The sequence below is a fragment of the Podarcis filfolensis genome (genome assembly GCF_964270895.1).
Source record: "Podarcis filfolensis genome assembly, chromosome: 11".
NCBI classification, from domain to species: domain Eukaryota; kingdom Metazoa; phylum Chordata; class Lepidosauria; order Squamata; family Lacertidae; genus Podarcis; species Podarcis filfolensis.
In genome coordinates, this window is record NC_139613.1 from 27,011,926 (window position 1) to 27,028,355 (window position 16,430).

Below are 16,430 nucleotides of genomic sequence, written 5' to 3' on the forward strand. Positions count from 1 at the left end.
TTTATAACAAACTTCTTTATAACAATTTATTATTATTATCATCATCATCATCATCATCATCATCATCACATTTCTAAACCACCCTTCAATCTGAAGGTTACCAGGGTGCTATCAAAACATTAAAATTAAAAGCAGAAAAAGGAATTTCAGTAGAATATAATTACAACAGAAGTCAGACTACCTTATATACTCTTCCTATCACCCACACAGCTTGAAGAAGCAAATGAGTCTTCATTTGACATAGGAAGGATGTCAATGGAGTGGGGAAAATGTATCTTCAGTGGAATTGAGTTCCATAACTAGGGTGCCACAACAGATAGAAAGCCATGAATTGTTTGACTGTAGAATGGACCATGCGCACCAATAGAAACACTAGCAGGGCCTCTACTACAGACCCTGTTGCATGGGACAGCAGATAATGGGAAACACTCCTTCAAATATTTGGGCTTCAAATATAGGGATTTATACTTCAGAAGTAGTCCTTGTAGCAAATCAGGATCCTGTGCAGCTCTTTAAGGATCTGTGTAATATTATCCTATTTTGTTGTGGCATTTATTAATCTAGCAGCTGCATTCTGCAGCTGCTGCAACTTCTGGAACATCTTCAAGGGTAGTCCCATGTAGAGCTACATATGAGGTTACTAGAGCATGTAGTACTGTGGCTGGAGTACTGCAGTCCAGATGCAGTTGTGGGTAGTGAATGAATTGGAAACAGGTACTCTTGCTACGGAGGTCACCTGGGCTTCAAATGACAATATTGGTTCTAGAAGCAACCCCAGACTACCACTTTAGGCAGCAATCCTACACCCACTTGCCTGGGAGTAAGCCCCATTGGCTTCAATGGGGCTCACTCTGAGCAGACATATACAGGATTGCAATGTTAGCCTGCAATCCTGTGCATGCTTACTTGGGATTAAGTTCCATTTAACTCAGTGGGGTTTACTTGTATAGACCTGCCCTTGATCCAACCAAATGCATTTTAAAAGACTCACCTTTTAGTCAATGAAAAGTTTTTAAATCTCTTAGTCTAACCAATCACTAATGAGTTGCAGCCCCAATTTAAAGGCAATTTAACTAAACGTTTCTGTAATTGGTTAGCATGCAATTTTAGTTACTAGGTTTATTTTAATTGCACAACCATTCCTCCCTTTGTAGATAACACCACACGTTTTTCATGCTGTACATTCATGAATTTACCATAACATGGCAGAGTTCCACACAAGTCAGTGCTATGGCTCTAAACAAGCGCATTCCACTCAGCCAAGAGCATTTTCTGTCATGTGGCTGATTTTATAAGGCCTTTGCAACAGGAATGTTTATCTTGCACAGTCAAAGCTAAACTTCGGGATCAACTAAATTAAGTTCCCATCTTTCATATGCTGAATGCAGCATGTGCGTGTATCTATCAAATTCCTCAGTAATTTGAAACAGTGATTTCCCAAAGGGGAAAAAGGAAGAAAGAAAAACCTTTGACTTGGTTCTTTGAGAACCATTCATCACTGCCAGTGGGAAGTTTGTTGGCAGAAAGATGCCAGCCCCCATCTCCCAACATGGGGAATCAAGGCTGTTCAAGAACACAGAGACAGGATGTTGCCATAAGCTAATTCTCGTACTTCTCTGAAGCGTGGAATGCAATGAGTATGCAAGTAGGCAATAAAAAGCAGTAGCAAAGTGTTGGAATTATATTTACATTAGCTTTCATTCCTAGTCTCAGTACTGATAAGACTTCCAATACTGCAATAAACTCTGAGGACCAGAATTTAAGAAGGATATTAAGCAGCACAGAAGTATTCAGGTGGTGTTTAAGAGGACGGTAAAAACAATTCCAGGAGTAAACATTAATTAAATGAATTAAAACTTCACCAAAAAATGTAAGCTAATTGTAGAAGATTTGTGTGAGAGACCTTCTTGAGAATATGCCCAATAAAATAACATTTATTCATTGCTTTCACACCCACCCAACCGACTTTTGTAGGACTTACCTTTATTCACCCGTCCCATAACTGTGAATTCAAAATATTTCCTGTTTTCAGTGGAGGAATATAGCCCAAATACAACAGCTGTGCTTTTGGGTTGCAGTCTGAATGTCGACAGCACGTAAATTTCATTCAGTGTAGGATCGGCCAGTGTCTGTTGCAAGAAGGTTTTTACTAGCCTCTGGTTGGGTGTAGAAAGAAGATCAAAAACTATAAAGAGATAAGAAGAATTTCACTAAGTAGATTATTATAAATAATATACAAGTGGGACTTCAATAAAATGGTGCAGTTCGTCCTTTCAACAGGAAAGCTCCTGTAGCATGACAGAAGCCTGTAATTTTATTAGGATAAGTTGTTTGTTGTTTACTGCTGTAACAATTGTTTTCTCAAAATGTATTTTCTGTACCATGAAAAATAAATAAAAACAAACAAAACCAGGAATGCTCCTGTTTCAGTTTCTGGCCAATCAGCTACGTCCTCCTCCAGGAAATTCCATTTCACCACCAGTATCACCCCCAACTTTGAATCTCCCCTTGCCCAAGCTGAGCATTTAAGGGCTGATTTAGTTCAATGAGAGAAATGGAGTTCTGCAGCTGCAGATTCAAACTGCCTCAAGCCACCTTAGTTGGTATGAGTCATAGCTCAGTGAGTGGTAACCACATGGTTTGCTTGTGGAAGGTCACAGATTAAATCCCAGGCATCTTCTGTTACAAGTACAGTACAGTATCTTTCAGGTGGCCTGTTTGGGAACACCTTGAAGCTGTGGACAGTTTCACCTGTAGTACCAAACAAGAAAGATTTATGGTCTGACTCACTACAAATCAGAGTCATCTGTTCTTTCAGAAGAACTTACAAGAAATTCCTCCTTGGGCTGGCTTTTAAAGAGGTGAGATTTTATTCTGTTTCTCTAAAAGGAAAGCTTTTTCTTTTTCTTGGTCTGAGTATTTGAGATGGAGATGGCTACAGATACAAATAAATCAATAAATTCCCGATGATTATTAGTGTTATTTAAAATCGCCCTTCACTAACCCAACTGTGTTGAAAGAATGAAGAGTGTTAAGAGACATATCACCAATCTCCTGGTGCAAAGTACATCAGGAATTTGGGAAACATTTATACATCATAAGCGGCTATGCTTATTTTATGCTTGTTTCTTATTTGATTGCAACAATTTATTTGTTAGATTGCTTCAAGTCTGATCTGAAAAAAAGTTTAAGTCTAATGACCTTACTAATTGTAGTCAAATTAAAATGCGTTCCTCCTGGATATACAGCTCTTTGAATTAAACTCATGTGACTTTATAGAAGCCAAGAATCAAATTAAACTTTGTTTTTTCAGGAATTAACATGGTGCTAGCTCCCTGACCAAACTGTACTCCTATATAAGCCACAGTGTGGATACTGTTGCCTGCAAGCTTACCCTGTAGGTGGTACATTTTTCACAGCAGACAGGACTTATTTCTGGCTCTGGGTGGAGACACTCTGGATTTAGCTAAAGAGCACAGTTCTGCTGGATGGTATTTTGCTGAAGTGAGTGATCACTGAATATACAAGGTTATAAAACTATTTGCTTATTAAAAGTGCCATATAAAGAGACAGTGGTGAACAAAGACTAGATATTTGTAAAGAATGATAAAACAGCAGAGCACACAAGAGAGAAAGAAGAGAAAGAAAGTTGAGAAGAGGCAAAGGGCACTGGGATACAAGCAAGTGGTTAGATACCATTTGGAGATTTATGCAAGCAGGGACAGTCTTTGTGCTGCTGGCTTGCACATTCCCCTCTCTTACATCACACATAAAACTATGAAATACAAGCACTTCACATGGAAGTCTGCACATTGTCGAAAGGTTTCTGGGATTCCTTCTCCAAAAGCAGGAGAAAATTGATACAAATTGAGCTTTCATTGGCTTCCATTTAGAGCAGGGGTAGAGAACCTGTAGCTTTTCAGATGCTGTTAGACTCCAGCTCCCATCAGCCTCAGCCAGAACGGTCAGGGATGATGGGTGTTGTCATCCAAAGGTATCTGGACGGTCATACCTCATACCTGAAATAGAGCACCTGTTGCACACACTATGTTTATGTGTGTGGTAGAGTGTGCTTATTCCTTAACTATGCTGCATCTTCATCAGGATATGTGAGATCAGGCCCCTGGTTTCAATCCTATGAAGATGGTAAATTGTTGCCTAGATTTATCCAATAGCAGAGTGTTATTACCAATGTAATAATCCTGCCATGTGGTGTGGATTATTTAACATATCTACACTGACTGAAAATCTGAGAAGTGGTAAAATTATTTCCATCAGTTGGTAGCTTGTTACATATAACCAATTTATTAAGTGGATTTAAATGGACACCATGTTAAATTGCCTTTGGGTAAATGGTCTTCTGAAGCCACACACTTAGCAGTGCTTATTTGAAGAACTAACTGCTGACATCCACAGAGGTTAATTATCACAGAAGGGCTGAACATCTACAAAAGCTTATTAGCCTGCAAGTGTACACAGAATGCATGACTTCCCAGAGTGAATTAAACCAATTGTTCATGCACTCCAACAGCCACCTGGACACAGATTGGTAGCTTTAGAAACAGATTCTCAAACTTTTCCAGAATGATGAGCCTCCAACTCAAAATAGGGGGTGTGTGGGGTGGCTAGCTTTTCCAAGTGTTGTTTATGAGGGGACCATGATGCATTGGAAACTTAAAAGCACAACCCACACAACTTTTAATGCTCATTGATTTCAAAGGAAAATAACAAAGGACCTCAGACTGCAACTCTTTACTCACTTACATGGGAGTAAGACCCAGCAAACTCAATGGGACTAACTTCTGGGTAGGCATGTATAGGACTACACTGCTTCGCTATAGTGGGATTACCCCTTTATGAAATAATGTCATTTCATTGGATCATTATTCTCTAACAAAGTATATATTTCCAAAGGCTCTTTATGATTTTAAGGAGCTTTTGTTAAATAAAAGGTACAGATTCCTTTGGAATAATGCTTCTGACAGTTTATGTCATTCCAGTGCCTTCAAAATGGAGTCCTTTAAACTTTGTCTTTAAATATTTTCCTGTCCTGATTCCACCTTCTGTTTCTGCTCACATTTTGCTCACTTTCCTGCTCTATTAACAGTGCAGGTCTCTACCTGTCTACTCAGAAGTAAATCCTATTGCGTTTAATTAAGGACGGTTACGCCCAGATATGTAGGGACTGCAGTCTCATTATCTTGTGTTTCACTAGCAACCGCCTGTACTTAAATTTAGGAAACCATAATGAAGCAATTAAGACAAAACCAGCGGCGTAGCGTGGGTTGTCAGCACCCGGGGCAAGGCAAGTAATTTGCGCCCCCTAACCCGGGGCAAGGCAAGTAATTTGCGCCCCCTAACCCTACAAATCTATGCCTATGAATGATGGTCCCTCTCTCTCTTTCTCATATTCCAATTGATTCCCATTTCCGCCGATCGATCCCCGAAGCTCTCACCCAGCGAAATTCGTGCGTAATTACGCTTCGCCATCCCTAATTCTGCCGCTTCCACCAGGAAATCATGACGGTGCGTTTCTCCTCTCCAAACTTTCCCCGGCCCTTTGCCGGCCGGTGCAGCCCTTTTGGCTACGAGCTCCCCTCCTTCTCTGCCCGCTTCCGACCCCACCTCCCCGTCCAGCCTCCCTACCTCCTGAAAAAAGGCGCCGGCGCCGAGCAGGACACCCCCGCGGCCATCGGAGAGAGGCGGGGCCGAGGGAGGCAAGCCAATGGGCGAGGCGGGGGTAGGTGGCCACGGGGGCGGGCGCTGCCGCAGTCCTCGGGTGGGCAAGGTAGGAGCAGGCGGAGGCTGGCCGGCCGCTCTGACAATAGGGGCGGGCCGAGGGCACGACGCGGCTGGGCCCTCTGGACTCGCGCCCCCCCCAGATGTTGCGCCCGGTGCGGCCGGCACCCCTGGCACCCCCCACGCTACGCCACTGGACAAAACTAAAATCCCTTCACAGTGGACAATATTACTGTTGCTAACTTCTTTGAGGGCTGTGGGCACACTCACAATATGGCCAATGATAGCCTTTTCAGATTCTTATTGGGGGGGAGGAGTCTAAGTCTCCTGAATCAAAACAAAACCCTCTTTCCCACATCTGTTCTGTTAGAACACCATATCCCCGCCCCAATTCAAGTGAAGTTAAAGCAATGCAGCCCCAGAATGGTGAGAAGGCAGCTACAGTTCAGGAAAATCAATGGGAAAACCCTGACTGCATACCTTTTTAGATAGATGTTAGGGTTTGTAATACTGTTGTTTCAAGTCTTGTACATATTTGCTATGCACTCACCCTTAATTTCTTGGGAAAAAAATCATAATAGGCTTCAAAAGTTAACATTATAATAAAACAATGTAATTCTATAACCAAACTTTTGAAGTGTTTCCCTCAATTCATTCATCATTCTCTTTGGTCATGGTTTTGCAGTTGGTCATAGGCATATTGTTTTTCTCTGATATTCCCCCCCCCCCAAATCTCTCCTCCATACCAACCCCCTCCAGCCAGTGGATTAGGGGCTTAAAATTGCTCTGCAATATTTATAAATCATCCTTAATCCAGTAAGTGCGTGACCACAAGCTTAACGTGAGTCAACAGTGTGATGCAGCAGCAAAATAAGCTAATGCTATTCTAGGCTGCATCAAGGGAAGTAATAGTACCACTCTATTCTGCCTTAGTCCAAACCATAGAGCCTAGGGCTTGCCGATCAGAAGGTTGGTGGTTCGAATCCCTGCGACGGGGTGAGCTCCCGTTGCTCGGTCCCTGCTCCTGCCAACCTAGCAGTTCGAAAACACGTCAAAGTGCAAGTAGATAAATAGGTACCGCTCCGGCGGGAAGGTAAACGGCATTTCCATGCACTGCTCTGGTTCACCAGAAGCGGCTTAGTCATGCTGGCCACATGACCCGGAAGCTGTACGCCAGCTCCCTCAGCCAGTAAAGCGAGATGAGCACCACAACCCCAGAGTCGTCCGTGACTGGACCTAACAGTCAGGGGTCCCTTTACCTATTCTGCCTTAGTCATACCACACTTGGAATACTGTGTCCAATTCTGGGCACCATGATTTAAGAAGGATGCTGACAAGCTGGAAAATGTGCAAAGGGCAACCAAGATGATAAAGGATCTGGAAACTAAGCCTTATGAGGAGCACTTGAAGGAGCTGGGTATGTTTAGCCTGGAAAAGAGGAGATATGATAGCCATCTTTAAATATTTTAAGAACTGTCACATGGGGGGAGGAGCATGCTTGTTTTCTCCTGCTCTGGAGGATAGGACTCGTACCAATGGCTTCAAGTTATAAGAAAGGAGATTCCGACTAAACATTCAGAAAAACTTTCTGACAATAAGAGCTGTTCAGCAGGCTCCCATGGGAGCCTCTCCTTCCTTGGATGTTTTTAAACAGAGGTCGGATAGCCATCCGTCATGAATGCTTTAGCTGAGGTTCCTGCATTGCAGGGGGTTGGACTAGATGACCCTCAGGGTCCCTTCCAACTCTACAGTTCTATGGTTCTAGAGAGGCATACATTAGGTTAATAGATACGATAATACAGCTCAAAAAAATTAACCTACATGCATTATCACAACATATTCAACATTCTACTCATTGAAATAATTCCGCTTGAGAAGCATGAAAGAGATTCTTTTCCATTTCATTCAATTTATTTTAGATTTCATTCTTACTCATACCTACAGCCTTTGGGTAATGCATGAAAGGAGTCAAGGAGGTTCAGTTGATTAACTGATTAATCTTGAACGAATGATTCCTTAGTGTCTTCACAATCTATCATCACACAGCCCACTGAACAGCTTGAATTTAAAAACATGCCCTTTCTGCAAAGGTAATTAGCACCAGCGGTGCATTGTGCCTACATGGGAAAATCAAAACCATAAAAATGTGATCTGCAAACAGGTATCAGCTACAAAAACCGTTCATCCCCATTTTCAACAACAGTACTATGCTATTGTCCTTGTAATACTAACGACACAGCAACGTATGAGACACTACTGTTTAAATCAAATCATATACAGTAATGAATGCCAATTCAAAGCTGAATAATTATCCCCATCTGGAATCAATATTAAAATATCTTCAGGAACACCATCCTAATCAGAGGTAAATTACATTGGATGTATCTAATGCTGTCCCTCTGCTTATTAAAGGCTCTTTGACCCAACAGTGGGGTTTTGTCACTGGAATGGGGAGGCAAACTATTTTCACTAATTCACCCTTCCCTGGTAGCTCCTTATACTGTTCCAGTGAGTCTCCCAACCCCTGGGAGCAGATTGGGAACAGATGAGAGCTGCAGCTGTTGAGGGTGAATATGTAAAAATCACATTCCTTACCTTTTCTGCTAACAGAAGCCTCTGCTGCATCAAGCTGTCTTCTGTCACTAGATAAAATCCCAAGTTTAATGGAATTTAATCACTAGCATGTTTAGGGCTGTGTACACACCAAATTTCTGAAGCACATTTAAATTAGTGCACACACCCCAAAGAATCCTGATAGCTATAGTTTAGAGGCTGCAGATACTCTTACTGAATGAGGTTCATAATATGTCTAGCAAGGATTTTACAGGTGTGGTGCTGACTTTATGTGGAATTGCCACCCCAATGAAGCCCACCAGGATCAGGCTCTGGCTGAATTCAGACATTTGGCTGAATTCAGGTGAGCATTTGGCTTGCACATACACACACACACTCTTCACAAGGAGTTCAGAAGCTTTCACTTCCATTTTTGATTATCTGCAGTTTGCCTTGCTATCTGAATATGACAAACTGACTTAGCCGATTTGTCTGAAACAAATTAATTTCAAACCTTAAGTTATAAAACTACCATGTTTCAACAAACAATAGTTGAGATTAACCACAGTTTAAGGTTACAGCACAAGATTTAACTGTGGTGAAACAAAACAAGAAGCACAAGATTCTGATCTCCTTGCAGTTGTATCAGGAGAGGAGAAGGAGGGGGTGAAGAATGAGAGTTCATGGCTCAACTAAGCTTCTTTCTCTTACAAAGAACATAGTTTATTATGATGTGTCGATGCAAAAAATATATGATTTCATATAACCCTGGCTTTTTCAAGTAGCATTTAAGCTAAATTGAAGTTGATTTATTTGATCCTGGTCAGGCTTTTGTTTGTTTTTGTTGACCCCAGTTGTTATTATTGCAACTTTTGTTGTTGTTTTGCTTGTGCTGCACTGTTTTTCATTGCTAGTTTGTTCAATTTTTGATTTGATTTGTTGTTTTGTCTTTACAAGGTAAAGTGGCATATATATATATGAAAAAAAAAATCTGATACTGTATTCACATCATTGCTACTCAAACAGGCTAGAACTCTACATACTGTAAATATTAAAGCAACAGATGTTTCCATTCCTAGGCAAGAGAGTAGGAAAAGAGCAGAGGTAAATCAAGATAAAAGAACCCCCTTGTGCTCCTACAGATCTTTTTGAAGGTTTGAGAGTCTCAAGAATCTGTGGAATGTGTTTCCACATATACAAGCATCAAACTTTTTTTAAAAAGGTCTTTACTATCCTTATTCTAAACAAATCCCTTCAAAAGAAAAGCATCCAGTGATTCTGATTTTGCTTTATCAAAAATTCAGTTCTAAAGGAGCTCCTTAAACTTACGGTTTCATAACAGCGCAGTTACCATCACCCATTACAAAGGTGGCTTTAAAAACTAACCTCTTTTGTCAAGTCTGCTTAAACTCCAGCTGCTCCTTTTCTTTTGCCTCAAGAGATGGATTTGGGGCACCCCACCAGAGGCTGCAAGTTGCTGCCATATGTTTCCCATCAAATCTCCTGCTTCTGGACAAGAAACGCTCTCTTAATCCTGGTGGGAATTCCACCGTCGGCCACCTATTCCCCTGTCCTTGCCTTCTGTAAAGTTCAGCTCCGTCGAGGGAAACGAGAGGCTCCCCCCCCCCCACACTTTTTGGACGCCTCCAAGCTGGGACTGTTGCTTCTTACCTTGAGGAGAAGGAGGCTGAGCGTGAGTGGCCCCGCCGGGGCAAAGCTGCAGGGCAATCTGCAAGAGGAGGAAGGCGGCTTTGCGCTTGTTCATCCTGCCCAGCAGTCCAGCGAAGGGATAGAGATGCCCAAAACCTGTGGCTGAGGAGGAGCTGCTGCTGCTGCTGCTGCTGTTCACTCGAGGCTCGCCTCGGATAGAGAGAGGGATGCGCGCGGGGATCTGTTTTTTAGGAGAAAGGCATGGAGGCTCGCGGCGCTCTGGAGGCTCCTACCTGTTGCTCGGACACCGGCTCACTGAACTGCAGCAGCCCCGACCGGAGCTCTTTAAATGGGAGAGCAGGCAGACCCTAAGCCGGGCTGCGAGGGGCGGAGCGAAAGGGAGCGGGGCCGCGGGCCATTGGCTGCGACGGGCCAGGCGCGCGCTGCCTCAGGACCGGGAGGAGGCGCTTAGGAATCTTTGCAGAGGGCCGGAAAAGCGCGAAGGAGCCTCCAAGCTCTCCCAACTTCCATCCAGTCCCAATAAGTTTGTGCCAAATAATAGGGACAACACGCTCAGGCACTCTGGGAGCAGCCTGGGCGCAAAGTCCTTCTCCAAATCTCATACCTATCTGTCGATCTTGATGCTGTGATCATTGTAAATGGGAAAAAAATATGGTTGTGCATATATAAAATGGCATTTCTTTGCTTTATTTATATTTGTTTTATTATACGTCCATCATTCCCACCTTCCCTGTGAGGTGCTCGAGGTGGCGCACGTGGTTCTCCCTTGAGGAACGCCCTCCCACCAGATATCAAAGAGAAAAACAACTACCAGACTTTTAGAAGACATCTGAAGGCAGCCCTGTTTAGGGAAGCTTTTAATGGTTGACGGACTATTGTATTTTAATATTTTGTTGGAAGCAGCCCAAAGTGGCTGGGGATATCCAGCCAGATGAGCGGAGTATAAATTTATTATTATTATTATTAATAATAATATTTTAGCATCGCCACAGCCCTATGAGGTAGTTGAGGCTGCAAGATGGCAATGGGGGCAAGGTAGTTGAGTGGGGATTTGAACCCTGGTGTCCTAGTCCAGCACTCTAACCACTGCACTGGATTGGCTCTACTTTCTTTCAAATCAAATTTTCCACATTTTTGTTCTAATTTGGTTACCAAGTTTGATTTGTTGCAGTCACTATGCAGGCTTACTCTGCAAAGTTGTTGTTAACAAGCTTTTTCTTTACACATTAGCCTTCCCTTCAGAAATGGAAAATCAGGATTAAATGTGGAAATTTTGTTGCTGGAATGATCTCACGTGGATACTGTAAAAAAAATTGCAAGTATGAAGTCTACTAATCCCTAATAAACAAGCATTCTGGAAGTGCCCTAGTTGCTTTTCTCTTGTTTTGTTCTAGTGCCTTGAATGTCATTGTTTGTTTTCGTAACATAGAAGTTTTCATGCTAGAAATGGTGCCATCTTGATTATTAGGTGGTGCTGACATATGAGCCAACTCCTAAGGGGTCCCTTCATCCCCCCATAAAATATTTCAGAGGGCTGCCCCTAAAGTTGATGAGCATTGTCACTCACATGGTATGTGTGTGCCATGTATTGTGGTCAATTATGCCGGGAGGGGCTTACTTCCCCCCCCCCCAATATTTTATTCAAGTTGGCACCCCTGAAGTTCTCTTACTGTGAAGTTCTCTCAATTATTATTATTATTATTATTATTATTATTATTATTAATCATCCATTAACACAAAGTCTTAGTCTGCCTGTGTCTAAAGTACATATAGATAATTTCTGAGACATTAACTATTTTCTTTTGCAAAATGTTTTTAAGCCACGTATAACTGTAAGGTTAAAAAAACATATTTTTGAGTTTCAGCTCAACTCTTAAAATATTAGTTTTTCCTCCTTTTTATTTAATCAACAGACTTCTGCATGCTTGGCCTATAGAAAAATTGTCCATTGCTGTTGATTTTTACTTAAGAAAATGTCAGTGGCTCGTTCATATTCCAAGCTACGAAAAATTGACTCACTGATTCAGTCAGGTTTTACCATTTGTTCATAAACAGCACAGAAGACCCACTGTATTTCAAAAACGGTTCTGAGTCAGTATTTTTAGGAAGGAACCAAATCTGCCATTCTCAAATAACTTACTCTGGATCAAACCTCCTCTATGACTTCAGTGAATCAAGTGAGATGAAGATCACAGCTATGCAGCAGCAATCCCTGAACATTTACACTCGCATCATCCTGTTGGAAGTCACAGCGTAAGAAACTACAGTACTTCATATTGAGTCAGGCCATTGGTTCATTTAGCCCCCTACTGATTACCATATATAGCATTCAGCTAGAGATACCAGGAATTGAATCTACGACTCTGAATGCAAGAGACCTGCACCATTTTAAATAAGCAACTAACAGCCTAATCACATTACTATTTGGTTATGTGGTAACTGTTGCATATTGGCTGATAGCTTCTAGTGAGCTGATTGTTGTATACATCCACCATGCCAATGGCACACTTTGGGCTCTCAAATTTGAGCGGCGCCCTGTGCAACTCTAAAATTTGGCACGCCCAGTGGCCAAACCAGTCACATTACCCTAAAATCACTTCTGACCATGCTCAAAAAGTTTTGCAAAGCACTACAAATGTTGCTTATTTCTTAGTGTTTGCAAAACCTATAGCCTGCGAGCCAACATTCACATGCTTGCCAGTGCTTTTCTACTGCTACCATGTTTATTATTATTATTAATTATTATTTTATTTGTGTACTGCCCATCTGGCTAGGTTGCCCCAGCCACTTTAGGCAGCTCTCAACAAAGTATTAAAAAGACAATAAAACCTCGAACATGAAAAACTTCCCTGTACAGGGCTGCCTTCAGATGCCTTCCAAATGTCATATAGTTGTTTATCTGTTTGACATCTGATGAGAGGGCATTCAACAGGGTGGGTGCAACTTCTGAGAAGGCCTGATTCCTTGTTACTTCATTTATTGTAGGGACAGAACTGCCAGAAGGCCCTGGGAGCTGGACCTCAGTGTCTGGGGTTGAGACGCTCCTTCAGGAATACAGGGCCAAGGCCATTTAGGGCTTTCAAGGTCAGGGCCAATACTTTGAATTGTGCTCGGAAATGTACTGGAAGCCAATGTAAATATTTTAGAACTGCTTTTGTATGGTTCTGGCAGCCACTCCCAGTCTCAAGTCCAGCTGGTGCATTCTGGATTAGTTGTCACCTTCAAAAGTAGAACACATTGCAATAGTCCAAGTGGGAGAAAACCAGAGCATGTATTACTCTGGCGAGACAGGGCTCAGGTAGGTAGGGTCTTAGCTGTTGTACAAGTTGGAGCTGGTAGACAGCTGCCCTGTACCCAGAATTGACCTGTGCTTCAATGGACAGCTGTGAGTCCTAAATGACTCCAAGGTTGAACACGTAGTCCTTTAGTGGCACAGTCACCCCATTCAGGTCCAGAGTGTCCCCCACACCTGCCTGCCCCCCAGAAACAGTACTTCTGTCTTGTTATTTACAAGCTATTTACCCGTTTATTGGTTCTGTAAGTGTATAGTATTATCGCTTCTACTGTGCAAACAATGTGCTAGATGTTGTCGCACTGAATTTAGCAGCAACAGAGTTCCTCCTTAGGCAGGCCTAACTACAGCTTAATTCACGTTGTAATTTTTCTGATGTAAGCATTAATACTTGTAATATGTTCATAAATATATTTTAAAATTTCTGATTGGACCACACTAGGAAACATTAATACTTGTGTCAGAAAAGTGTTGGGCGACTAAATCTTCAAGGGCAAAGGCTTATTGTATTGTATTTTTTGAAAAAAGTAGGGTGGCTTGGTTACCAAAATGAGGCATTGTTACAATGGAAGAACTGGAAGAAACGCAGTAGACGAGCCTTACTGGAGAGATAGAATATAAAGGACAAGAGTGTGGCAGACATGAAAGCAGAAATTTACAAAGCAACCATATACATATCTACACAGATTTACTCCTAGGTAACTGTGTATAGGACTTCAGCCTTAGGCAGGCATAAAAAGCTAAGAAGTCTGCATATGCAGAGTAATATGCAGAGTTGGATGTGTAATATATCAAAGAGACAGTGCAGGGAGGGTTAGGAAGAGAAGTGACATGGCAGAGTTTTGGAAAAAGATGATTTTAGCAGAGGCATTCTTTACTGCTTAGATAAGGTAGCAATACTCAAATCACTGATTTGGGACTTTTTACATCACTTTTTCCTATATGAGTATTAATGCTGCAAAAATTCAAAGAAAGTTACCCAGAATTTTCAGTCCTTTCTCTCTAGAAAGTACATGCTTTGATTTCAATGTTGTGGGAACATAATCTCTATAACCAGGCCTTTGGCTCGTTGAACAGTGAACATTAAACATGTTTGTGGGAGTGAGGTTATTGGCTTTTGTTCTTGTTTTATTATGTATTTTGTGTTGTCATTTTGTATTTATATGTCATTTTTCAGCCTGTATCATGGCCAATGCCATCTAACAATTTGTCTTATTTTTATCCTGTTATTGCTGTAGCATCACATCAATTGTTGAGCTTTCCTGTGTTTTGACATACTAGATCAACAGGACTCCCCTGCTTTTTAATCCCCATAGTCTTTTAGGTTGCTTCTGTTACTTTTTCTGACATGTATATGAAGTTCTGTGTTTGGAAACAATCCACAAAGATACATGCAAAGCTTAGCTTGTAATTGTCAAGCATGGGTTTATTTAATTCAACAGAAATGTGAAAAACAGCTGGATATTTTTGGGTGTTCTTTGGTTGTCTCACTTCTGAAGCCCTGAAGTTTCTATATCCATGGTGGGCAAGGGTTTAGGTGAAAAATAAATCTTACTAAATCTCTGACTCCAGGAAAAGGGGTTTTACTGAAACCACAAAATATTTCAAGTCTCTCTGTAAAGTCTATAAACTCTCCATAAAAATCCTTAACTGTTGGTAACACTGACTCAATACAATGTGGCACAAGGAATATTTGTGCTTCTGAAATACTTTTCCTTCTGCCTCCAGGTGCAATAAACATTAATTTGTCCAAATATTCTCTCTTAAAAATAGCAGTTTTCATTCTGAGCGAACGACCCATTGTGAAAACAAAGAGAACTTGAAAATTAGTTGTGCATCAAAGAACTTTGCATCTGCTTACAAAGTGCCTCAAAAAGGTTCCCAAAACCTTTCTGAATATTAGATTCTTAAAGATGAAATAATGAGACTTGAAATTAAAAGCCTCACAGCTTTAATAACATGAGAATAAAGTTTACACCATCTGTTATCTCAGAATGCCTATCCAGTAAAGTGCTTTTGAGATGAGTGCATTGCTGTTTCTATAGTAGCCCAATTGAGCTAATTCTGGGATGTGTGAAAGTACTTTACAAATGAGGCTGTATTGTACTTACAGACATGAATACCACAAAATACAGGGACAAAATACATGCGCCTGGCAGCAGGTGGGAATGGTGCATAAACACTTAAAATGCTTCTTTTGTTAGCAAACTACAGAGAGCTGCAATTGGGGAAATTTTAGAATGGTGCAGGTGTGTATTTTAACATAGAAACCATGAAGGGTTGCCACCTTTGTTCTGGCAAAATACAGGACAGGGTAGGGTGGATGATTTTTTTTCTTCATCTGGTGCTGAAGTGACTTCAGAACAATCCATTACAATCTACTGCAGCCTATCAGGATGCCCCTCTTAAATTTGTCACATGCACACGCACACATACACATGAATTTGTAAATCTCAGGGGGAACTGCCCTGAGACCTCCAGGTATTGGATGGTATGTAAAAACAATAAATAAAAAATAAATAAAAATAAAATCTGTCTGTTTTTGGCTACCTAGAACTTAAATATACGAACATGCATTTGGAGAGGGTCACTAACTTGGCAGAGAGAGACCTGAAATACAGGACAAAACTATCAATACAGGACATAGGATTTTACATTAAAATACGGAGCAATCAGGTGGGAACCCTAAACCACGGCACATCTCAGGTGATCTCAGTAACTGTGTCACTTGGCATAAATACAAGAGAAAAAAATATCTTTATGGGCTGGAGGTGGGGGAGCTAAGAACATAAGAGTCTCTTTGTAGCAGCCTTACCAAGGATTGCATCCTTAGTTGCAATGAAAGCCACAATCCTATGTACCTTGTTTGGAAGCCCTACTGAACTCCGTGGGTCTTACTCCAAAGTAAACGGGCATAGGCCCTTGTGCTATTATCCACACTTTAGGAGTAGGGTAGACAAGACACAAGAGACCCCAGTTCCTTAATAGTTGTAATGTGCATTTTTTTTTAACGTCAGGTGTAGGTTGCATAACAATTTTGCATAACTATTTGGGAATAAGCCCCGCTGAGATCAAGATTTACTTTTGAATAAACAAGGTTAGGATTCCAAATTTGTCTTTGCCGGAATTATGCCGCGTTTTTCTGCTTGCAACGCATTTGTAAGGCAAGGTGCGG

General features: G+C 41.5%; 1 protein-coding gene across 1 annotated transcript in view; it reads right to left on the bottom strand.

Moving 5' to 3' along the window:
* Positions 1-10,331, bottom strand: part of THBS4 (thrombospondin 4) — a 37,289-nt gene extending 26,958 nt beyond the window's left edge. Inside the window, exons 1-2 of the mRNA XM_083576051.1 lie at positions 9,964-10,331; positions 1,982-2,185 (exon numbers count right to left, since the gene is read on the bottom strand). Coding sequence (XP_083432177.1) covers positions 1,982-2,185; positions 9,964-10,057 — 298 coding nt within the window. The 5' untranslated portion in view covers positions 10,058-10,331. The remainder of the gene's footprint in view (positions 1-1,981; positions 2,186-9,963) is intronic.
* Positions 10,332-16,430: the final 6,099 nt, after the last annotated feature.